At 40.4% G+C, this 26,208-nt stretch overlaps 1 protein-coding gene across 4 annotated transcripts in view; it reads left to right on the top strand.

Annotated features, from left to right (window-relative positions):
* The window catches only part of Fbxl4 (F-box and leucine rich repeat protein 4), a 67,652-nt gene extending 42,319 nt beyond the window's left edge, over window positions 1-25,333 (top strand). For all 4 annotated transcript variants that reach the window (XM_055603298.1, XM_055603299.1, XM_055603297.1 and 1 more), the window contains exons 7-9: window positions 14,103-14,174; window positions 18,337-18,649; window positions 24,830-25,333. In XM_055603298.1, the coding sequence (XP_055459273.1) occupies window positions 14,103-14,174; window positions 18,337-18,649; window positions 24,830-24,993 (549 nt within the window). In that variant the 3' untranslated portion in view covers window positions 24,994-25,333. The remainder of the gene's footprint in view (window positions 1-14,102; window positions 14,175-18,336; window positions 18,650-24,829) is intronic.
* Window positions 25,334-26,208: the final 875 nt, after the last annotated feature.

A 26,208-nucleotide genomic window follows, 5' to 3' on the forward strand; every position in this document is an offset into this window, starting at 1 on the left:
TTAGTTTATAATAAAACTAATTGATTATCCTTGATTAATTATCCTTGTTTAATTCATAATATTATATAAAATATTTATTAAAACTTTGGGCCTCAGTTAACACAGCTCTTATATTGCTGGGTAATTCCTTTGTGGTTTGTTGTTGAGGTTTGGGAGCTTAGACTTGAACCCAGAATGCAAAACACATCCTCTTCCACAGAGCTGTACTCCCTACCACCTACGTGTTTTAAAGTTGTACATAGCTAGATTGGTTTTCTAGTATTTTGGAAGCATATTGCATGGGTGTGGATGCTGATGATTACCTCCTAATTGTGTGCCTTGAAGTTATTTTCTCCCTTTACTTCCCTTTTATAAATTAGAGACATTCACCATCTTGAAAGGCTGTAAGGGTTAAGTTATTTAGTGCATGTAAGTGGCTAACTGCAGAGCTCGATTCACAGTAAATACTACAGGAAGTCTTATGCTTGTAGTTGTTTGTCTCGTCTGTTATCTTAGTGGGATTGGTTGTGACCGTTTCCTTCTTAGCCAGGCTTGGGTTGTAGCAGGGTTACGAAAGTATTTATGAAACTTTCTTCTATTTGAAGTAACTTGAACACATGTGACTTGAGAACATCTAGGCTTATGTAGCTTTTTAATAGTGATCAGAATAGAACCGTGGTTTGGATTTGATTTCAAATTAACCTCATTACCTTGAAGACATATATGAGGAAAAAAAGAATAAATTGAGCTTTCTGGGAGAGGTTGTTTTATTTTAAAAGGGCCATAAATTACACTTACTTAATTGCTTAAGGTAACATTCTCGCCCTGCTGCCAGGCTGTCCCTGGACACCTGCACTTTAGCAGGCTTTTGTCCCATCTTCTGAGTAACTAGGAGTACAAATACGTACTGATGTGCTGCCTCAGCCTCCACTCTGCAAAGTAAAAACCAAAAATCAGAAAACAAAAGTCAGTATTACAGAATATTGACTCTGTTAGGGAGTATTGATGCTAGAGTTCAAATTATGATACAAAGTTACATTTTGTGTTCTGTATAACTCATACTAACAACTATAGTATGTTTGTGTAATTTTGTAAAACTTAAGTCTGTGTGTATAACACAGACTTAGAGGGATTTGGGGATGTGGCTTAGCTCTAAAGTTTTTGATAATTTTGTGATATCCTCTGTTTGCTTTGATAATCTGTATTGATATTTAACTCTCTTTCCATTCCAGTGAGAGTAGGCATTGTGTCCAATTTATAGATGTTGAAATTGAAGTTTCAGAAGATATGGCCCTGAACAATATTTACATTCAGATTTGAACCCAGGTCCTAGCCATGGTGATGTAGTTAAATTTGTGCAAGTGCGTAGTATCTTAGAACAGTTACTGTAAAAGCTAGGCTGTGTCTGTTGAATACAGTGAAGTCTCTTTTCCACTTCCTCCTGTTTTGATCTGTGCGTTGGTCCTGCAGATGAGTCCTGTGCTTTACCTCGAGCAGTCTGGGTGACCGGCAACAGTTTGAGCCTGTTTACCGTTTTTTTTTTTTTTCTTTTTCTTTTTTTTCTTTTTTTTTAATATCTAGAGTGGGAAATGAGAATGGAATGGCAGATATCTCAGTAAGGATGCCATCCTGTTGCTTAGCAGCAGGCAAGAAAACCAAGAGTGTTTTTTAAAAGTTGGACTTATAAATGGAACACCTGCATCCAGTTTTGATTGCCTCACTTCAAGAATGATAGAGCATAAATTGAAAGAATCTGGAGAATTGAAAAAACTGATTATAGGTTTTGTGGGGGACTAGTCTATGTCAGTAATCCACAAGTATAGTTCGGCAGCTGTTTACCGGCATAGTAGGCTGTGTCGACAGTCTCGGGCACCTTTGCCTACATCTTGATGAGCTAGCACGCGGTGAAAGTAGTTGATCTTCACTTGTGTTGGAGAACAGCATGCCTATTTTTTTTTCATGTGCCGCTTTAATCTGCAAAATAAAACCTCATTTTGAAGCCTATTGGTGAAAGTGCCTTGATACTTTTTTCACTAGAGATATATGGATTGTATTTCAAAAGCAGTATGATTTGATTTGGTGCCATAAGTTTGCTTTCTGACATACAGATATGATGGTCTGCTTATTCCTTTTTTCTTTTTACCTTATTTAAAATATATTGTGTCCTAGCAGGCACAGTATAACTAATAAAAAGCCACAGACTATGCATCCAAGTAAGGGAATGGCCTCTCACTTAGTAGAACCAGAACAAGATAATTTGAACACAGGGAACTTCCCAGAGACTCATACTCCAACCAAGGACTATTTGTGGAGATGACCTGGAACCCCTGCACAGGTGTAGCCCATGGCAGTTCAGTGTCCAAGTGGGTTCCATAGTAATGGGAAGAGGGACTGCCTCTGACATAATCTGATTGGCCTGCTCGTTGATCACTTCCCCCTGAGGGGGGAGCAGCCTTACCAGGCCACAGTAGAGGACAATGCAGCCACTTTTGATGAGAACTGATAGACTAAGATCAGAAAGAAGGAGAGGAGGACCTCCCCTATCAGTGGACTTGGGGAGTGGCATGCATGCAGAAAGGGGAGGGAGGGTGGGATCGGCAGGGGAGGAGGGAGGGGCTCATGGGGGGATACAAAATGAATAAAGTGTAATTAATAAAAAAAAATAAAAGATTTAAAAAAAAAGATTGAAAGGAAAAAAAAAGAGGGGCTACAAAGTGAATAAACTATAATTAATATAAAAAATAAAAATTAATAATAATAATAATAATAATAATAAAAGAAATTATTAGAAAGAAATTTTTGGGTGCCTATGTTGACAAATGCAGGCTGACATTAGCTGTCATCTAAAATGTTGTCTATTTCAGATAGGCTCATTTAGCTAGTTAATATGAGGTAGAGGGATATTAGTAATTACTGTGTTTAAAACGATCAAGCTTAAATTATTAACTGTAGCATTATTGTAACAGTCTAAATGAGGAAACAGACCCTGTAAGTTCTATTATTTGAGCATTTGACCCCATTGGTAGCATGCTCTGGGGGAGGGGTCAGTGGAATAGCCTTGTGGAAGAAGAAAGTCACTAGGGTGGGGTTTGAGAATTCAAATCTTAGTCCACTTCCAATTTGCTCTCTATTGCTGTCATAAAGCACCATGACCAAAAGCAACCTAGGGAGGAAAGGGGTTATTTGACATACATATCCCATTTACAGTCTGTCTGTGAGAGAGGTCAAGGCAGGCACTGAACCCGGGACCTGGAGGCAGGAACTGTCCCAGAACCCGTGGAGGACAGTTTTTACTGGCTTGTTACCTCCACTCACTTAGGTTGCCTTCTTCCACAGCCCACATACTGGGCTGGTCCTTCCGCATCATTCTTCAGTCAAGAAAGTATCCCTGAGACTTGCCCACCGGCCAGTCTGTTAGGAGCGACGCCTTGATTGCAGTTACCTGTTCCCAAGTGACTGGTTGGTGTGCTGAGTAAGACCCTTGGTCAACTTGATAACGAATATGGTAAGAAAGCTAACAACCATTCTTGGAGTCCTTGTAACCGTGTAGTGGTTTTGAAGGGAACACTGAAGTTGTTAGTAGCATTAGTTTTGTGTTACTTAAGTGAGTAGGTTGTTGTGGGCAGGATCACAGGGCCTGCTTAGTCACTGCAGTGAAAAAGGAGCTTATACAGACTCCTTGACCACAGTCAGGACAGGGAGCAGAAGCCGGGCAGGAGGGGAAGGTGGCTAGTTGAGGTGGCTGATAGCCCACTGTGTTGGTTACTTGTCACCGTGACAGAATCTAGGTTCGTCCGGGAGCTGGGACTCTGGACAGGGCTGTAGGTGGTGGTTATCTTGGTGTTAACTGAGCTGGGAAGACCCAGGCTGAGTGCTGGAGTTAAATATGTGGAGAAAAAGAGCTGAGCCGCAGCAGCAGCTTCCTGGATGATTCTCTGCTTCCTGGAGGTGGCTTTTTCTTTTCTTTTCTTTTTCTTTTCTTTTCTTTTTTTTTTTTTTTTTTAATGACTAGGTGTTTCTGGTCCCTGCTGCCTTAGGAACCATTCCCATTGCTGTGATAAAACACAATGGCCAAAAGCAACTTGGGGAAAAGAAGTTTATTTCAGCTTACACTTTCAGTCTGTTGCCTAACAGTCCATCACCAAGGGAAGTGAGACTTGAATTCAAGCAGTGCAGGGACCTGAAAGCAAGAATACAGCAGAAACCATGGCAGAACTCTGCTTCCTGGCTTGTTCCTCATGGCCGCTAAGCCTGCTTTCTTACACAGCTCAGGACCCACATGGTCTGGGCCCTTCCACATCAATCATGAATCAAGAAAATGCCTCACAAACTTGTCCACAGGCCATTCTTTTTTTTTTTTTTAATTTTTTATTAATTACACTTTATTCATTTTGTATCCCCCCATAAGCCCCTCCCTCCTCCCCTCCCCTTTCTGCATGCATGCACAGGCCATTCTTGCGGGCACATTTTCTCAACTGCAAGTCCCTCTTCCCAAATGACTCCGGCTTGTGTCACATTAAGAAAAAAGCTGAACCAGGACGCCTACCATGATAGACTACAACCTTGTTCTTTGAGTCCGAACAAACCCTTTCTCCCTTCTGTTGCTTTTACCACAGTAACAGGAAAAGAAGTTAAAGTGCCCATTCTCTCATTGGTATTTCTTAAGGGCAAACAAGTGAAGAGACTTGTGTGGTGAGGGTGGAAGGACACTGAGACGTATGTGAATTAAAGTTCTTAAGACATCAACATAAATAGGTTGGTGTCTTTTTTATTGGTGCATATTGGTTGTATAAAACACTGGACTATGACATTTTCATACATGTATGTTATGTTCTTTGATTAAAAAAAAAACATTGCTCCATTATCCACTCTTGTCTTTTCCCCCTCTGCTGGTCCCCTCTCATAGTTCATCTTCTGCTTTAATGTGTATTGCTAAAAATCTAAATTATGAATATGAGAGAACAGATCTTTCTGAGTGTATCTCATTATAATCATGATTTCTGGTCTAATCTATTTACCTGCAAGTTACTTAATTTCACTTTTTTATGGGTAAATAATACTACATTGTACATATACACCACATTTCCTTTTTCCATTCACCTTTTGATGATTATCCTGGCTGCTTTCATAAACTAGCTTTTGTGGCATGTTGTCTGTCACTCAGAACTCATTAACTGTCTATCTCTTCATCTAAGTTTTGGGTCTTGTCAAACTCTCCCCAACCCTGGTTGGCATGTCAGTGGTGTCAAAGTAGGTTTTACTTAGGTGGCCATATTGTTGAAATTTCATGGGTGAAGCTTTTCTGTCATATACTGAAGATGGTATGTCACCGCAGACATGATTCTCTGGCTCTACAAGCTTTCTGTCCCCTCTTCCATATGCTCACTGAGCCTTAGGTGTAGGAGTTGTGTTGTAGCTATATCAGTTGGGGTTGGGCAACCCAGGGTCAGTAGTTCTCTGTGTTTTGACCAGTTTTTGATTTTTGTAATAGTCTCCATTACTGCAGAAGAAGCTTCCTTGATGAAGGATGAGAGACACTTTTATTTGTGTTATAAGTGTAAGTATTTAAAATGCAGCTAGAAATTACACTGACTTAAGAAAATGGCACTAGTATGTTCTTCTCGAGAGTCCATGACCCCACCAGCCACAGGAGTTGGCTAGGTTCACAATACTGTTTTGTGACTGTTTTTCTTTAATTTAATTTAATTTATTTCTTGTATGATTTAGTCACTGTATGTCCCGATCATAGCAACCTCCCTATCTCCTCCCAGTCCTCTTCCCCCTCTCGCCCACATCTCCTACCCCTAGACCACAGAAGGGGAGGAGGGCTCCCTCCTCCATCTGACCCCTGCCTATCAGGTCTCATCAGGACTGCCTACATCTTCTTCCTCTGTGGCCTGGAAAGGCTGCCCCACCAGAGGGAAGTGATCAAAGAACAGGCAACCAAGTCCATGTCAGAGAGAGCCGCTGTAGTTCCCCTTACTAGGCAACCCACATGGAGACTGAGCTGCCTATTGGCTACATCTGAGCAAGGGATCTAGGTCCTCTCCATGACATCTTAACAAAGAGGAAAGAAATGCTTTCAAAGTAGTTTTCAGAGTATCTTAGCTGGGTGTCATTTAGATAAATGGTTCTGCACTTGTGGGTCACAACCTTTCAGGATTGATGTGACCTTCTCCCAGGGGTCTCATGCCAACATATCAGATACTTACATAACTGTTCATAACAGTAGCAAAATTACAGTTATGAAGTAGCAAGGAAGTAATTCTGTGGTTGGGGTCACCACAACATGAGGAATTAAAGGGCTGCAGCATTAGGAACCTTGAGAACCACTGCTTTAGATGGATAAAGTCATATAATGTGTTTCAGATTCCTCTTTTAAGCTTCTGTGATACCTTGACCCCTTGTCCTTTGATAGAAATGTGACTTACATTTTTAATAAGGCTATTGACAAATCCAACCATTGTGTAAAAAGCACATCTTTTTTTTTTTTTAACTGCAACTCTTTTCACTCATGTGAGTTGTAAAAGAAATTGATCCATTTACTTATCTATAAGGAAAGATGACTTCAGTTTTTATGGTGGACAAGATCTGCTGTGGTGGATAAGCTCTGATTGGAGAGAGTTAAGCAAGTCAGATGTGTAAGTGTGTAGTCATGGAGTTTGTTTATTATGTACAGGTTATCAGAACGTGCCAACCGTCTGAACTTTGTACTGAGATTGGTACTTTTAATCTAAAATTATGAGTGTCTGATTTAGAGTAGCTGTGTGTGTTTGTAGTTAGGTTTAGAGAACATTTGTTTTCCTCATCAAAGGCCTGGTAGCTTTATTTAAATCATTTATGAGCTTAACCCTTTTAGACAAAAGTCTAACTTTTCCACTACAATATTTATTGATCTTAAAATTTACTTTGTAAAATACAAAATTTTCAGGTTATGATTATGTTATATATTTGAAGTCTATAAAGAGAATTTGTAGTAGATAGCTTTATAAGAAATCTGTCCAACAAATTTAAATATTTATCCCTTCTTCAAACTTACTGAGTTTGGGACTCAAAGATAGAAAAGTTCAGAGAACTTCACATGTATGTGTGTACTTTAAACTGTGTGACTGTGATCATAGGATTCCCTCCAAGAGATCTGCATGTAAGTCTGTGAATTTTTATTTGGTGAATAGACTTTACTTGGATATTTTGCCCTAAGTGCTTGTAATATTAAGATCAGAGAGATGACACTTGTCTGTGGTCACAGGGTTTCATTAGTGCTTATTTTAGGCAGTCTCTATCTGCAATATATGAATTTGTTAAGCACACCTATATGCTTTCTAGGAATCATGGTTTAGAGTAGAGAATACTGATTTTGATCTCATCTTCCAGTATTGAGTGTATAATGTAGGGTTTCATTTTTTTATTATAGATAAGTAACAATTTTTAACACCAAGTTAAAAAGGGGATGCCAACTAGTTATAACAGCTCTAAGCCTGTATTAGCATACAAAAAGAAACAAAATGGACTCAGGTCATCGATTGTGAGATGTGATGGAATTCTAAGCCATAATTTCTGAATGTTGTGGAAGTAGAAATGTCATCATTTTAAGTGTTTGTGCTTAGCACTTTAGAAGTCTAGAATATGAGAAGTGATGAAGCTTATAGGTGGCATTTCTTTAAAAACTTGTCAGTGAAGATTTGAACTCATGCCTTCTTTTACCTGTTAATAAATTTCCTTGTAACAGAAAGGCATTAGTAATAATTTTCTGTAACCACATGAGAGTTCATATACCAAAATTTTACATATATTGTCTGTTCTTTGAGCCATCAACATGTTCCTCGAAGTTGTATGATTTATAAGTAGCTATTACAACATCTAACTATTTGGGAGCCTCACTGAGAACACTGTTAGTAAAACTGCTGAAGAAACAAAGAGGAGGGCAGCGGTGAACTCGGCCTTCACACTGTTGTGGTAACTGGAAGATGGTGTTTTGGCTTGATTCCTCCGTTTCCCAGTGAGGTACTTTGGTTCTTTGAGCAAGTATGCTGTGCTTTATGTTTGTGTTTGTTTGTTTGTCTGATTGCTTTTCGCTTTTCTCTCTGTTTACACACAATCTTTTACACTACATTTTAAAGTTTGTTTTTTTATTACAATTTATTCTTTTTTTTTTAATCCCAGCTGTAGCCCCCTCCTTCATTCTCTCCCAATCCCACCCTCCTTCATCCCTTCTAATGCCCTCCCCAAGTCCACTGATAGAGGAGGTCCTCCTGCTCTTCCATTTGACCCTAGCCTATCAGGTCTAATCAGGACTGTCTGCATTGTCTAAGGAAAACAGTTTTAATTTCTATCATCAAACAAAAGTTAAAGCACAACACACCAGAACATCAAAAAACAGCTTAGGTAGTTCTAAAAGATTTTTTTTTTTCTGTTCTGAACATATATTCTACTAAATTACATCACTATCATAGAGTATAGTTTGATCATTTGCAGAAAAAAATGGTTCTAATCACTTCTTAACATATTCCTCCTCACAAAAATTTGACTAAAGGCTTGGAAATTATAAACGTATTTAAAAGTAAACATGGTGCCTTTTCATTCTTAAATCTACTATTTAAATTCTTGTACGCTATATATGCATCTGTTAAGTAAGTTTTGCAGAAGCAGCTAGTAGAATTTGTGCAGCTAGAATCCCAAGGGTCTTTAGAGCCTTACAAAGGATTTCATAAAGCTTTTCACACTTGACTGTCGAATGTCTTCTTTTATTAGTGCCTTTATGTCGTTTGATTTAACTGTTGCTATGTTGTAGATGTGTACAATGTTGCAGGGCTTGAAAATATTTTAGATGAGTGGTTCCAACCTTCATATTTCTTGGTGTTGTGGTGGCCTCCAACCATAAAATTACTTTGTTGCTGCTTTATGACTCATTTTGCTGCTGCTGTGGACCGTAATGTAAACATCTGCACTTTCTGACGGTCTTAGGTGACCCCTGTGAGGTGACCGTTTGAGCGCACCCCCCAGGGGCTTGGCATCCACAAGTTGAGAACCAGAGTTTTAGCCCCGTAGGCCATGTGTTCTGCACCACAGGCAGCTGGCTGCTTTGCTGAAGTGAAATAACATCCACAGACAATGCTGCAACGATTCCTGATAGCTTTGTTTACAAAATCAGGGAGCAGGGTGCAGTTTGCCTGACAACTCTCAGCCTAAACTGTGGAGACTCTCAAAATTGGAATATCTTCTATATCAAGAGTTAGTGTCTCCTCTTTGCTTTGATATCAGCAGCAGTTCTTTATTCTAGATATGAGCGCATAGCCAAAGACTATGATTGCTCTGCGAAAATGTATTTACTAAATGTGGAAGTCTGCAAACTGGTGCCATCAATGCCAGTTAACCTAGGCTGGCTTTTCACCCTTAGCCCTGCTGGGGAGAGCCTGGAAAGTGGGCCATTCATATTTGCTCACTTCTCTGCTATCTTCCAGCCTTTGGTTTACCTTGCTTTAGCTCCTTGTTAAGTCCCTCACAGCATCTCTTTCTTTGTCGTCATTCTTAACCTTCTACATCGCAGTCTTCCTTTGATCTCACGTCTCTTTTTTAGCAAAGATGAATGTGGTCCTTAAACATGAAGCTTCTTTTGTTCTATGAAGGTTCCTTTTTAAAGTGAGAACAAAACCCATAGTTTTCTTTATTATTCATAACTTTTGTAATTTTCAATTTAATGTGAAGACTGGTTAAATTTTTATAAAATATTTGCCAAAATAAGCATATTCAGACCTAATCTTCTATATTTTAAAGTTAGTTCAGGCACTCAGCCCCAAATGGGATGTCTCCATCAAATCCCCTTGTTCTGAGCTCAGGGAACCTGTAGGAAGAGAAGGTGAAAGAGGGAATGGAGGGTACATTTGTTTCTCCATCACAGTGACGCTGGGTATGCCAGCCCACCCAGCCAGGCCTCCTGTTGAGGAGCAGTAGCCAACATAGAGTGAGCACCACAGATTTTTTATGTGTGATTTTATTTTGTTGTTTGTTTGTTTGTTTGTTTGTTTTGTGAGTGGTTAATTTGGGGGTTGAGAAAGAACTTAAAGCAGTGTGGGAGGGACAGGGAGGGGTCTGGAAGGACTTGGGGGAGGTAAAGATATGCTCAGAATATATTTAAACTTAAAAAGTATTTTATACAATAAAAATAGAATCACAGGGGGGAAGTTTATTCAGACAAAGAAGGCATCAAGATGTTTTCTGGATCAGACTCTTGGTTCAAAAGTGAGTTGGGCAGGATGAAGAGATTTCTGGCTAAGAGCACTTGCCACTCTTGCAGGGGGCATGGGATTTGACGGTACACAACCCTCTGTACAGCCAATTTCAGGAGCTCCAATGCCTCCAGGAACATCAGGCACCTTTTGTAGTGTACATAAGTATATGCGAGTAAACACTCATACGCATAAAATACATAAACATAAAAAGAATTGTTTTTTAAATGATTTGGGAAGATGTGCTGATAGGTTTGTTCCCTAAAGTTACCATGTCTTCACAGAACATCACCCCTGTACAAAGGGTGGAGAGGCTATAAGAGGCAGGGGTCATGGAAGACAGCTGGGAAACGTCTTCGGGTCACACGGAAACTTCACACTCATGAACTCACAGTACAGGTCCTGCACAGAACCTGTACAAGAGCAAGAAGACAGCTAATCAGTACAAATGGGGAAGTGACTCCACCCAGCACCTGATGGAAACAGATGCTGAGACCCACAACCAAACATTGGGTAGAGCGCAGGGAGTCCTGTAGAAGAGTGGGCGGAAAGATAGAAGGACCCGGAGGGGACAGGAGCTCCACAAAAAGACCAACAGAGCCAACTACCCCTGCAGGACTCAGGGGGTCCTGTGGAGACTGACGCTTCAGCTAAGAACCATGCATGGCCTGGACCTAGTCCCCTTACACAGATGTACCCAGTGGGCAGCTCAATCCTCATATGGGTGCCCTAGTAAGGGGAATATGGGCTGACCCTGACATGGACTCTGTTGCCTGCTTTTCTTATCACTTGTCCCTAACAGGGCTACCTGGCCAGACCACAGGGGAAGAGTATGAGCTCAGTCCTGATGTGAATTGATATGCTGGGGTTGGGGTGGGGTCTCTCCTTCTCTGAGGAGTAGGGGAGGGAGGATAGGGGAAACAGGGAAGAAGGGTGGGATCAGGAGGACAGGAGGGAGGGAGCTTTGACCAGGATGTAAAATGAATAAATAAAAATTAAAAAAAGAAAAGAAAGAAATCCTGGTCCTGCGAAGGAGCTGTTCAAGAGACACTAAGAAAGAAAAAGGGGGTGGGAGTGGTGTCCAAGAAGTAAATGAAAACAAGCCAGAGCTGAAAGTGATACTGCACAATCCCAGCGCTCAGGAGGCAGAGACAGGCCTTCCAGGCCTCATAGCAAGTTCCAGGAGAGCCAGTGCTACCTGGTAAAATCCTGTCTCCAACAAAACCTAGAAATAGCAGAATATAAACCACAAGGAAAACATGTGCTTGTAAAAAGGAACTGGGTTGAAGTCTAGGAGATAAATGATACTTTTTGGAATTTTAAGGTCAATAAATGAGATAAATTCCAAATTGGATACAAAGAATAAATTGCTGAATTAACAGTTTGAGGAGTTTGTTCATTTATAGACACTGAACATTAGGCACTGCTATAAATTTATTTATTTTTTTAATCCTCAAAGGGTATCCTGTTTATTTAGTAAATGTTATACTGTATCAATCACTGTATTATTTACCTCATTATATATCAGTTATTCCAAAACAAGCTACATTTATCATCTCACACAGTTTTTTGACTGAGAAATTTGGAGTGTTCCTGGTGGTAGTTTTGGCTCTAAAGAAACCCAAAGAAGCCTCAAGGGAGATTGCAGCCAGGCTGCCAGCTGGGGTTCTGTGCCTCTCAAAGCTGACTGAGTTTGGAAAATCACCTTTCAGGCGTCCTCCCTGGGAACTGGCAGAACTCTTCTTCAGACCTTGCCTGTCTCCTTCACTTGGTGAAGTGTCTTTTGTTCTGTTCAAGTCCTAAGCTGATAGATGGCACGTTAGGGAAGGCGGTCTGCTTTGTTCAGTCCACTGATTTAAATGTTACTTGTGTCCAAAACGCCTCCTCCAAATACCCAGTGTAATATTTGATCACATATCTATCTGTTGAGCCCTGTCCAGTCAGCAGTCATGTCCACCGCACACAGTTTGCTAACAGTGAGTCCCTCTGAAGAGAGGAAGTCAGCTCTGTGCCTGGGAGGTAGGGGTCTGTGGTAATAAGTGAACATATTTTTCAAACCACTGCAAATACTGGTACTTTGGAGAGTCTAGTGTTCTTTGCACAGAAGCTCCAGAAGAAGGAAGGTAGCAGTGTCAGAGAAGAAATATTGGGAGTGAAAATTAGTATAGATAGTATGCGCTTGTTAAAAAGACACAGCACATTAATGCAGACAAATGTGACATCGTTGTACCTTGTTAGTTAGGTAACATGGTGAAGTACTTCAGAGACCCCTACAGTTAACGGTCTCCATGTGGCCTGTCTAGTATTCACATTCTAAAATGACAAAGGGCTGTCTTACAAGTATTATGCTATGTTAGAAACAAGGCATAAACCAAGGTAAACTTTGCTTGGCTTTGAAAAGTATTCAACAGGGTAATAGGCTGAAGTCCAGTATTTTCTAATGCCTTTTATAATTAGTATTTTATTTTTGCTTTAAGTGATTTTACTGTGTAGGAGCAATTTCATTACCATATTCCTCATGAGAATTATCTGGGGTTTAGCCAAACCTTGATTCCTCCCTCACTGATCCTTTTCACTTTCTGCATACACATAAGATTTAATAATTTTTTTCTCCCCTTCCCTGCTCTCTCTGACTTTCTCTCTGGGGGTCCACCTCCACTATCCCCCTCTTTCTATTCTATACTCTTCCACTGTCTCTATCTCTCTGTCCCTCTCTCTCTCTGTCTCTCTCTCCCCTTCCTCACAGCTTAAATTTGTCACAAAACAATGTAGTTTAAGTGTTTAAAAATAAAGTTTTCTGTGTACATTTGAATACTTTTCTTCTAATAAAAGAGAAATTTAAAAGTCTTTTTTTTTTTTTATAGTTTTTCTTGGTAAACATGTTATGAGGTGAATTGGCACCTTGGATACATTTTTAGGGTTGGCAATATGGCTTAGTAGCTAAGAGCACTCAGTGTACAGGTATGAGGACTCAAACTTCTGTACCCAAGTAAAAAAACAAAGCATGGCTGCATGCACCTGGAACCCCAGCACTGCAGTAGAGAAAGAAGGCAGGCAGGTCCCAGGAGCTCCCTGGACAGCCAGTCTAGCTGAAATGGTGAGCTTCTGTTCAGAGACAGACCCTGTCTCAAAGGGATGAGGTAGAGAACAGAGATAGAGGGAGAAAATAGACATCCTTCTCTGGCCTCAGCATGTACATTTATGGGCACAATTGAAATTGTATTTTAGTTATCTTGACTATACAGCATTCTGGCATACCTTTGGATGGTCAGTGGTCAGACATTTTCATTGCGGAGGGTAGATGGGATTAAATGGCAGGAACATGACTAGAAAGTGCATGCTAGATATGTTTCCGTCAGCGTCTGCTACTGACAGGTGCTCAATGGTTGTTGCTATCTTTGTCAGCAAAGAGAATCCTTTGACATTAAAGTCACCAGCTCAGTCCTGATTTGGGGTGACTCTATTGGCAGTTCCATCACACTGCAGCTGATCAGTGAATGTCAGAGCTGCTGCTGCACTTCAGAAGTGTCACCAGCCCCGGTGGGGCTCCCCCTCCCTCGCTCTCACCCTCTCTCCCATTGCTCTTACGCAGACTGCAAATGCTTACCTGAGAAATAAACTGATAGGCCATGGGGAATATAGATGTCTTTAGACTATGTAAAACCGTACTAAGTGATGACTTACGTGGAGACTGCTAATGATTACCTTGAAACCAAGCCAGTCAATGGCGGAAGCGCCTGGGGACTCATTAAGTGGCATTTGTGGACTCTGTAACCTAGGTTTTCAGCTGTAGCTCAGGAAAAGCAGTGACAGCCTTTAATGTCTAATTGACCCCTTCTCTTTGTTTCACGTTCATTCACTTTCTGCCTCTGCCTCTGATGTGGTCCCCGATGGCAGCAAACAGCACTGCTGAGCATTTTGAACTTCTGTGCAGAGCTTCAGCACCTCAGCTTGGGCAGCTGTGTGATGGTAAGTAAGCACTTGAAAATTCTTCGTCCTCAATGGCTTGTTCTCTTCTTGTTCCCATGGGTGGGCTTTACCTGACCCACCCCACCACATACATATCCACATACTTTTTGCCCCGCAGTCAAACTTTTTTTTTTCTTCCCTAAATTGGAGGGTATGTCTTTGAAGGACCTTTATCGCAAAAGCAGCGGAGTTCAGTGTTGTGGAAGGAGCACTGTTTCGGGCTGTTTACCTGTCTGGGTGCTTTACAAAACATCCATATGACAGCAGACAGCATATCCAGATGTCAGTGCTTTACTGAGACTTTCACAAAAGTTCAATTTCAGGCGTGACATTAATTCCTAGGAACATAATAGAAGATCGTTGTTACCATGAGGATTTTTACTGCTTTAGTGTGCACGATAGAAGACTGATGTCCTGTGTTAGGACTCAGTTGTAGTTTGCTTGTTCTCTTATACATTTTACTAGTCTGTGAAATGCCTAATTCTTAGATTAGAAAACTTCTCAAGGCCTTTAAGGTTTAAACCATAGCTTTATATGTCCGTAGAAGGGTGATTAAAAAAAGTTAAATTTGTTTCATCTAAAGTAGTTGTGTGGTTTGTAAATCTGAGACTTAAGGGACAGTTGAACTGTGGCGATCTGTATGTGCACACACACGTGGAGAAGTGTGTCTTCCTGCGTACATCTCCTGTTATGTCCTTCAGTGCCGACAACCACAGCAGATATCAGAGACTTCCAGACTTGTTCAGCATTGCAGCCCTCCATAAGAAGACAGTCAGAGAGATCTGGAATCCTAGGCTTGGATCCTAATTGGACAGCTTTGTAGGTTTAGTAGTTGCTTCACAGATGTCCAAAACTTTGACAGTATAACCTAGACAAACCTTCTGTGAGAATATATGTAAGGTAATTTCACATCTCCTGTTCTGTAATCCTAGTACTTAGGTGCTATGAAGTGCAAGTGTGGACCCAAATAATCCTGGTTTCCTGGGACAATCTTGGGAACCCACTGGATTTTCCTGCTTCCTCACCTTTGTAAGCCACTTGATTGTCTTATTTGGATCTCTCTAGTAGCTCCTCTAAAGGAGCCCAGTGGCCCTTGATGGCAGTTTCTATGACAACAGACCAGCCGCTTGGCTCTTTACATATTGTTAGCCTGCCTCACTAAGGTTGGTAAGGCTCTATTTAATTTTACTCAGAATACTCTATTCTGTTTGCTATTTCCACCCCTCTCTTAAATTGAAACACCATTCTCTGGAAAAGCAGGCCTCTGGCCACAACTTGAATTGAAGGCTGTGTGTGTATGTGTGTATGTGTGTGTGTGTGTGTGTGTGTGTGTGTGCGTGTGCGCACGCGTGTGTGTGTGCACGCGCCCATTTATATGCATGTAAATACATAAATATTTATGGTTAAAAATGACATGTATTTTAATTCAGTGTTTCCCAAAATTGATCTGTGAAAAATTAGCCCTGAAGAATATTCAATTATAAAAGAGTTTACATGTGAGAGTAGAGCTGGGATTCCTAATCAAAATTAGAAAGTAAACTGGTGTGTTCTCCTTCAGGGCTGTTACTGTACTATTACTCCCTACAAAGAAACAGTTTGCTGATGCTTAACCCTTGCTTCCCGACCTTCGTGCGTACTGAACTCACTCTCCCATGCTACATCTATTAAACTGTAGCACAGTGTGGGCAATGGAGCTGTCTGTAGCAGGCTGTTTTTAAAATGAAGTTTGTGGTTATCAGTGAGACCCCATGCTAATTTGCATAGGTCTTCTAGCTGCCAGCACTCTCTGGAAACTCGGATTATTTTCCCTCTAATTGGTGAAGAGAAGGAAACAATTATTCTGAATAGATGGGTCGTTCTTCAGTTTAAACTTTTGGAGGGTTGAGTTGTTTTAGAACAAAATCTGTTTGTTTACTTATTTTACATTGGTTTAAATTCCCAAGGAGTACAGCACCATATGAACTCATGTCCAGCAGCCTTGGCAGGAACGGTGTTCTGGGACTTGGCAGCAACTGTGCCCTTTTCTAGATTACTCTGGTTTGCTTGGGTTCCCACCAGGCTTCTCTGCTGGTTTTCCTTGATATGCATAAGCATACCTCTTTCCCGAGGAGAGCTCAGCTCTCTCTCAAGAGTAAGCTGCGTCAGCTCTGAGAAGACCATATGCTGCCTTTCCTTTGGAAATGTGCTTCCAGCCAGAACCTCAGGCATTCTTACCTTGTAGAAGCCATGTGTCCCAGCACAGTTCGGAGGCTCTGGGGCACCATCCACATTCAGCCAACTTAAAGTGTTATTAACTATTGTATAGAAAACAGTGGCCATGTAGGTAGTGAAGCCCTTTAGTAATCTCAAGCTTGCTTTAACGGTCTTTCATCTTAAAATATTTCATCAAGTTTATAAGCATGCATGCTAATTAAAATTAGGTAAAACTTACAAATAATTATTTCTACAAGATTGTTTATTTCTCTTGCCTGAAAATGGAGTGTAGGGGATGAACAGTCCAGGCTGGTTTGCCAGCTTGACTCCTCATGCCTCGGAGAGGTCTAGACTGCTCGTGAAGACTATGTTTGATATCGACATTAGGGATGGAGTTCTGGCCATCTCATTTCCATGCAAAACAAAGGCATAGTAGCCTCTCTTCCGGACTCGTTCTACAAGTATCATGCCCTCTCAGACTTACTTCCTACTATCCAGAGTTTACTCATCTGGCATGCTTTGTAGCACGGGGAGCTAAGAAATATAGTCCAAATTTTGAGTGTTGTGAGAGCAAGCATAACTGAGATTAAAATAAAAACTTAAATGACTGGAGTTCTGTCTTTACTTTCCAGTCAATCCCAGGAAGAGGGACAAGTGTGTAGAAAGAGAACATATGTAATGCCCTGAGTTCTTTACACTCATAACTAGCTTCTACTGCCGTGCTGTCCAGTCTGGTAGCTGGTGGCCAGTTGGAAATAGACTAGTTACAATTTCTGTATGACATAAACGCAAGATACATACCAAATTTTGAAGGCTTAGTACCAAAAAACATAAAACATTGTGATATCTTAATGTTCACAACATGCTGAAATGCTAGTCGTATGACTAGAGAAAATGTATTGTTGAAATTTTGTGTCTTTTCTTATTTAAAGGGTGACTAAAAACAGTCCATGTGTTCTTTGCATTATTTGGTGTTTCTTGGAGTAATTTAAAGGTGCCTGGAACCTGCTTACACTTCCTTAGGTTTCTTGTTAACTGTTTGTCACTAGTGAAGTTAGCTGTCTTTTTTTCTGATAGGTCCTTGGTTACTAGATGTTTATCCTCTATCATGAAGTAAGTACTGGAGACTTTAGTCCCTTCCAGTGGTTAGTATATTAGAGTCTAACTTCGTTTGTATTGTATGTTTAGTGTATAAACACTTAACCCCAAACTACTGTCCTCATTAAGACTTCAGCATTTCTACGGTTTTAGAGACTACCAAAGTACAGGGAAAGATAAAATACTCAACTAAGTGCGTTAATCACATACAAAGTAGAAGAAACTAGGCCTTGTCAACAGGTCGCTGTGGCAGTGTTAAAATGGTAGGCACAGGAGACTAACACACAGTCCTCAGACTGTTCACGAGAGACCGAGGATTGCGTCGTATTTTAATTGTTAACGTTCTGTCCAGTTCTAGTAAATGGATTTAAGTGAATTTTTGCTTTGTGTTTGTAAGTGTATACGAAAGTGTATATGCACGTACATATGTAGGCCAGAGGTCATTGTTAGTAAACCAAAGGTTCACTAACCAAAGGGCATCTTCCTCGATAGCGCCTCACTGCTTTTGTGAGACAGGGTCTCTCACCGAACTCTGGCCCCTGCCTCAGTCACCCTCTAGTTTCCTCTCTCTCCAGTGCTCTAGTTACAGGTGTATGCTGCCACACCTAGGTCTTACATGGGCTCTCAGGAGCTCACGCAGGTCCTCATGCTCACACGACCAGCACCTTATCAGTGAGTCATCTCTCGGCCCGTTGCCCTTGCTCTTTGTGAAGCACTGGGAGACGTGGGAAGAGTGAACAAATGCATGTTAACAAGGACATGGTCACAGGGGTGTGTTTACTTGAAAGCAGCAGTAAGAGATGCTCAAGAACATTCTAAACAGGTTGTTTCTGCATATGACATATAAAGGTTGGACATGTCTGATTTCCAGATTGAAGATTATGATGTGCTAGCCAGCATGATAGGAGCCAAGTGTAAAAGCCTCCGGACCTTGGATCTGTGGAGATGCAAGAATATTACAGAGAGCGGGATAGCAGAGTTGGCGTCGGGGTGTGTTCTTCTTGAGGAACTTGACCTTGGCTGGTGCCCTACCCTTCAGAGCAGCACTGGCTGCTTCGCCAGACTGGCACGCCAGCTCCCAAACTTGCAGAAACTCTTTCTTACAGCTAACAGGTCTGTGTGTGACACAGACATAGAAGAACTGGCATCTCATTGTACCAGGCTACAGCAACTGGACATATTAGGTAAGGGTACGGTATAAATAGTTTTAAGTTTGTGTAAAAATGACGGGTTTTGTTATGGAATTTTCATGCCTATACCTCATTTTACTTTATTCTTACTTATGCCCCTCTCCCTAAAGTCCTTTCATTACACTGTAGCTTCATTACACTTTCATTACACTTAGACATACACAAATGTCTAAGAATTTGTCAGTTTTTTCTACATCTTCCTTTTCGTAAAATTTTTCTAAGCATTCTCTAGTGTTTCAGGTTTTCACTGGAATCTACTCTAACCTCCCTTTTCATTTTTGGTTCTATGTATTGTTATTTTAGTTTCCATCAATTTATATCTTGATCTGTATTATTTCTTGCTACTTAGTACTTTTTGAGTGTATCTTCTAAGTCATCAATGTATCAATACATTATTTGTTTGAGGGATCTGTTTTTTACAATGTAAAAAAAAAAAGGATATTTAAATTTCTTTTAGAACTACCTAAGCTGTTTTTTTTTTTTTTTTTTTTTTTTTTTTTATGTTCTGGTGTGTTGTGATTTAACTTTTGTTTGATGATAGAAATTAAAACTTTTTTCCTTAGACAATGCAGACAGTCCTGATTAGACCTGATAAGCTAGGGTCAGATGGAAGGGGAGGAGGACCTCCTCTATCAGTGGACTCGGGTAGGAGCATTAGAGGGGATGAAGGAGGGAGGGGGCTACAGCTGGGATATAAAATGAATAAATTGTAATAAATAAAAAAACAAATTTTTAAAAAGTCTAAAGTTTTTCCTTAATTTTTTCAGTGACTTTATTCATCAATCAAAAGTGTTATATTCCCAAGAATTTCTATAGCTTCTCTTGCTATTGGTTCTATTTTACTCCACTGTGCTGAAGTAAAGATTTATTTCACGTCCTTTATACGTGTTAATACTCCGTGGCCTAGAGTGTGACTGCCTCTGGGTGGTTCCATGGGCCGAGGAGAAGACTGTGCATTACATTGCTTCTGATTGGAGAGTCTGTAATATCTGCTAGATCAAATTGGTCTGTTAAATAGTTTAAGTCTGAATTTTTTTTGTTAATTTTTAATTTTCCTAACTAAAAATGAGGGGGACTATTGAAGTCTCCCAGTGTTATTATGTTGTATTAACCATGTTTTTTCTGCCCATTAGCACTTATTTTATGAAACACAAGTTCCAACATTTGGTGCATATGTATTTACATCTATATTTTATTGATGTATTTTCATGCTTAGTACTGTGTAGTGGCTTTACTATTCTTGCTAGTTTTGGTTTACTTTATTACATATCAAAGCGGTTCTGTCAGCTTGGTTTTGGCTTTTGTTTGCTTGATAGATGTACTTCTGTGCTTTGACTCACAGTCTGTGGGTGTCCTTACCAGTGAGTGAGCTCTGTTTCTTGACTACAGCAACAGATGGGGGGGGGGGCTCATGTTTTTATCTAGTCAGCCAGCCAGTCTGTCTCTTCATTGGTGAGATGGGACTAGTTAGCCTTAAGGTTATTTGTGAGATATGCTTACTAATTCTTGATTGGTTACTTACTAATTAGTTTTAGTAAGTAATTACCAATATAGTAAGTTAATCTTACTAACTAATTTGATTGGTTGTCTTTGGTTGGTTGGTTGGTTGGTTGGTTGGTTGGTTGATTGGTTGTTATCTGTTCTTTTCTTTATCCTCTATTAGTATTAGGGGATTTTTATTGTTGCTGGCCATGGTGGATTCCTTCCATGAATTTGTTATAAAGCCGACTTCCTTGACCTAAAACTTAATTGTAGACATTCTGCATGGAACTCAACCATCCTACAAATAAGACTGCTTGGTAGAAAGTATAAGATGAATACATTGGCCTAGAGAGAGAGAGAGAGAGAGAGAGAGAGAGAGAGAGAGCAGCAATATAATCTCACAGTTGAACTTTCTAATAGCTTTACACTCTCTAAATAATTAACAAGTTTGGGTTGGGTCCAGGTCAAAGATTTACGTGAGTTGTATTCTCCATTTTTATTAAGGATAGAAAATTAATCCATTTATAAAATGAATTCAAGTTAGATTTTTAAATTTCTTACTGTTAAACTCTTGATATAAAAAGGAGTCTGGGACTGGAGAGATGGCTCAGAGGTTAAGAACACTGGCTGTTCTTCCAAAGGTCCTGAGTTCAATTCCCAGCAACCACATGGTGGCTCGTAACCATCTACAGTGAGACATGGCCCCTCACTGGCCTGTAGGCAGAGCATTGTATAAATAATAAATACATAAATCTTAAAAAAGGGGGGGGGGAGTCTGAAATTACCCCCCCCCGGCAATTCTAGCTCCTAGGAATTGTTCTAGCACAAGGCAGTGCTGTTGAAAATTCTTCAGAATTCTGGAATTCCATGTTCCTTCACTGCCTTTGTCAGCAAGGAGCTTGTGCCAGAGTGCCAGCAGTGCCAGCATTACTGCCAAACATCCTTGCAGAGTACATGAGCTCGTAGCATTTGGAGTGTCTTAGGCAGGTTGTCAGTACTGATAAAAGTTAGTCCCTAAAGTACCTGCATAGCCTCTCCTCTTTATTTAATATTAATCAAAGGAAAACCTGAAGATTTTCAGCATGAGGGTTTGGTTTTGGTTAAAATTCCATGTTCAGGTTAATATTCATTCATAGATGATGCTTATATTGTTCCCATGCTTCCCAAGAATAAAGAAAGTCAGCCAAGGTCTTCTACAGTGATGTAAGCCTCACTTTAGTGGATACTGCTTTGCTATTTAAAGCCTGTTTTGCAATACTTTTCTCAAAACAATAAAAGCTATATAGTAAATATGAACAATTTTCATAGTCTGAAAGAGATGCTATAGAATCATAAAGGAGTCAGTAACACTGGCTGAGCAATAGCCAACTGTGATGAGCAGTGGAGGTCAGTTGTCGGGGCCCACTGCTTCCTAGTAAATGTAAGAATAAGATGACTTTGCATTAGCAGAATACATGGGACATGGACACAGAAGGGCCCTCTATTTGGGGTGAGTGAAGAGTCCAGCAAGAGGCAGGCGGAGTGGATGTAAGTGGGGAGTGGGGTGATGAGAACAAAGAGTGCATATGGAACTACCACAATGAAACCTATTCCTTTGTATGGTTAGCTCTGGTGCATTCCCGTTACTTTTATTGTTGGGTTTTCTTTCATCCTCAAGTACCAGAATCCTTGAAGTAAGGATTTTAAAATAAGGGATCTGTTAATCCAGGCTAATCTAATGGTGAGTGTTTCTATCATTGTTTGTTGTTAGGTTATGAGTGTTAAATGGCATACTTGCCTCACTGTGACACTTACTCATACCAAGCTGAGGAAGGTGCCATGATTTCCCACCTTCTATCAGTTCATAGCCTAGCAAGAATGAGGGAAAACTAGTGTGTAAATAATTCAAGTTTGGTAAGTCCATTTTGTTGGGGTCTGGAGTTGGGGTTAAGGCATATAAGATTAGCAGTGTAAGGAACAGGTTTATTTTGAAAGTTAGTAGATACTTGAAGGATACCTTTGAAAAGTTGACAGGAAATGGGGAGGCTGTCTTAAGTAGCAGAAACAACATGAACAAAAGCACAGAGGCTGACAATACAGCCTATGTCCAGGAAGCAGCCAGGCTGATTGGACTCGGCATGTCAGCAGCATGGCTGCTTCCTGCAAAGTTTGAAATGAGCAAAGAGACTTAAGGTAGAATTAGTGGAGGACTTTGACTCGGGGGTTAATGAACTTTAGAAACTAGCAACAAGTGGATTAGAAAAAGAAGAAGTCAAAATCCCAGAAATCTGGTGTCATAATACATTTAACAAAGTCCAAATGTGATAATATTGGGGAACTTTCCAGTCTTCTTTTATTTATTCATTACGTATTTATTGAACATGTACTGTGTCTAGCATTGCTTTAAGTAATCAAGGTAGAATGGACCCTGTCCTGATGGTGCAAGGTGTCTGAGCATATTAGCTGTGTCCTCTGTGTGCAATAGAACAAAAGTGCCAAGTAGCTTGCAGTCATAGGATGGGGAACTCTGGTCTAATTAAAATTTAAATCTCGGATTTTCTGCATTGTTTATCATCATTTGTTAGGGAGCACATGTTCTAATTGACAGGACTAGTGAATAAAAAGCTGTTCCAGTTCTGGGTGAAACAAAACCAGACCTTCCAGCAAACCAAGTGTGGAGTTGAGGTTCTCTGATCTCACTTAATTGAAGCCCACTTGATATAAATTATTACAAAGATACAGTTTTATCCCTCAGAGCCCATGCATAGAAGCTACAGGCAGACCTCAGAAGGGACTGGAACAGCCAGAGGCACAGAAGCCATTTTCTTTCCTTTCCTGCTTTCCTTTTTTTTTTTTTTAAATTTTTCATTCAGTGTACGTTGATCACTTTCTTCCTTAGTCCCTTCCGTATCCTTCCCATGTCCATACCCACCCAACTTTATGTGCTCTCTCTCTTTCTCTCCCACTCTTCAAAAAGATCCCATAAAAACAAATAAACAAAACACCAATAAGACATAAAAGAATGCTGAAACCAAACGGCCAGTCCACAAAAATAACATGGAGTCTGTTTTGTGTTGGCCCACTACTCCTGAGCATGGGCCAGCTCTGACGTGGTTGACACACCTAGTGGACACTCCGCTAGAGGAAACCGATTTCCCATTGCCAGTAGGTGTCAGTTGCAGATATCTTTAGCTTAGAAGTAGGAGCCTGTGTGTGTCCCCATCTCCTTCTCAGTGTTTGATCCTAATTGGCTTGAACCTATGAAGGTTCTCTCTCCCTCTCTCTGCCCACCCCTGTCTCTCTCTCTGTGTGTCTTGTGTGTACATGCGCGTGCGTATGTGCGCGAGCATGCGTGTGTATGTGTGTGTATGTATGTGAGCGCGCGCGCGCGCGCGTGTGTGTGTGTGTGTGTGTGTGTGTGCATGTGTGTGCTGCCGCAGTCTGTCTCTCCTGTCCTACATGTCCCTCCTAACCCTGTTCCCTGCACTGTGTCAGTTTGTATTCTCAAAGATATGGTTCCCTCCTGGTTATGCTTGTTCTTTTCTTATAAAAGCCATCCCTGCTTCTCCGGGCACACAGCCAAACATAACAATGCCAGCCCTGCTTTCTATGTCCTTGGGAATTGGTATTTATGGACAAAGAAGGCTTTGCCAAATCCCAATTCCAGGGGGAATCTGGGCAGGTTTAGCTTGGAGCCAGGTGCAAACAGGTGGCAGGAAATTCCTTTTAATTATAGTTCTGCACACCATGAGAGTAATGAGTATGGAAAGGAGTTACACAGAATGGGGTTAGTGTTATCCTGGTCCAGGAGTGTCGGTTGCTATAGAGCACTTGCTGAGTGCACACAGGCTCCAGGTTTGATCCCCACACTACAGAAACAAATTAGCTCAGGTCCTCATGCCTCTTTTGGTAGATGTGCGTATATGTTATGATATGCATATACGTTCAAGGATTGTTTCTCCCAGAAAAACTGTAATTAGACTAGGGTGTATTTTCTAAAGCACCAACAAAGCGTGGTTTTAATGCAAAGCTGCTTTATGGGAGTATCTCTTAAAGTATGTACTATTTGTCATTTATTAAAGTCTATCATGTGTTGTTTAATTTTCATAATTTACTAAATTTAGCCTCCAACTGAATATCCTATAATCACTCCAGATTGAACACAGGCAGAAATCACTTCATCCTTTACCTGTCTTCCAGCTACCCACTATAAGACAGTGAGTTGTGTTGTTGGTGTTTGTTTTATGCCCTGGTGAGTAGCTCCCTAAGGCAAATGTGTCACAGTCATCTTTTCATTCCCAGGCCTAAAACAGATGCTCAAGACTGCTAGGATAGCTGCTCAGTTGTAAATGGAGGGAGAATTATCATGGCTGCCTAATGGGTACCACATGGGTTGCCTATGAGTTAAGTAAGGTGAGATGTGAGTAGCCTTTCGCATTGGGGTGATGATGTAAGAAAGTGAAGGGATAATCAGAAGGCATTAAAGTAGCAGTGGAAGTGGTAGATGAAAGAAAATTGACAAGGTTCAGATTCCTACTGTCTGAAAATATGCAGGTTTTTTTTTTCAGTCAAGCAAAACCATTTAATATAAAGTATTTGTTTTTTAAAATGGTCTGCTTTACAAGTTTATTTCATATAAGCTTAAAATAAAGGAACTCATTATTAGGATGTTTTCATAGATGCTTTGTTTTGTTTTTGTTTTTTTGTTAACAGGAACAAGAATGGTCAGTCCAGCATCCTTGAGAAAACTCCTGGAATCCTGCAAAGATCTTTCCCTACTTGATGTGTCCTTCTGTTCACAGATTGATAACAAGGCTGTGTTAGAACTCAATGCAAGCTTTCCAAAAGTATTCATAAAAAAGAGCTTTACTCAGTGAATTCCTCCCTGTTCTGTCATTAAATCATGCTTTGGCAGGCTTTTATTTGGGGGATAGCTTTGTTTTTGTTTAGTTTTTATAATAGTGAGAATTAAGACATTTGTAGAATTTAAAGGAAAATGTAAAATTACCCATTAAATCAAGCAAAATGAAAAGAATGTTCTTTAAACTATTTCAGGCACTTTTCTTTAGGAATGTGTGAATCACTGATGTCACTTCCCATCATGGTGATCAGTGGTGTGCTTTAGTGAGTAATTGTGTGTTAAAGGAATAACATGGATATATAACTTATTTTAAGGGAATACTTTGAACAATAAAATAATATTTATGAAAAAATAAAGTTGATTTTGCACATCTTTCTTTGTAAAGGATTAAACCCTATAAGTAGGCAAGTGTTTTGTTTGTAGTGTACAAAATCGGGAGAGCAGGTTGAGAGTGGAGACACTGGGACTATAACTCAGAGTCACAGTTCTAACCTAGCACCAAAGCACCAAAAAAGTAAGTGAAAAGTGTAGGCTGAGATTTTTCACCAATCCTACTTTATTTGGTGTTCTTAAGCACCTTTACCTTCTTTCTGACCCCAACCTTATGTAGGAGAATAATGGGAAAAGGGCTGTAATCCCCTTTTATCTACTTCCTGCCAATCAGAGTCCATAGGTCATTAGGGGATTACCAGATGAAGTCTTCAGGATACCAGCAGTCCAGTCCGAAGGCCAACACTAAGCAGAAACAGGAAGTCAGTGAAAACTGAAAGACTTACTTGGATTGCCTGGTCTCTGGAACATTTCTCTCTGTGAAGTCAAATGTCTAAGCACAAAGGTCAGAGCAATGTTTCGCTGTACGTGGGCCTCTGTATATGTCCTCTCCTTAGAGTCCACCCACAGACATTCTCGGCTGGCCAAAGTCATGCCCCTCACACTTGAGAGTTCACAGCAAAACATCACGTGCCCTCTTACAAGCCAACCTGGGCAAAACATCACCTGCCTAGCTTGCAGCAAAACATCACATGACAAAACTCAAGTCTTCAAGGAAACCAGAAATTCCCACTTCAGGAAAAAAAAAAAAATCAATTGGAGAGACTTGTTTTTGCCTAACACTATAGTTTTTAGTATAATGGGGTTTTGGCTGAGGTTGTTTAGTTGTTTGTTTTGAGAGAAGGCTGCCTATGTTACCCAGGCTAGCCTTGAATCCAACACCATCAGGCTGCTTTAGCTC

Source organism: Psammomys obesus, unplaced genomic scaffold (assembly GCF_907164565.1).
Source record: "Psammomys obesus unplaced genomic scaffold, mPsaObe1.curated_primary_1811, whole genome shotgun sequence".
NCBI lineage: Eukaryota > Metazoa > Chordata > Mammalia > Rodentia > Muridae > Psammomys > Psammomys obesus.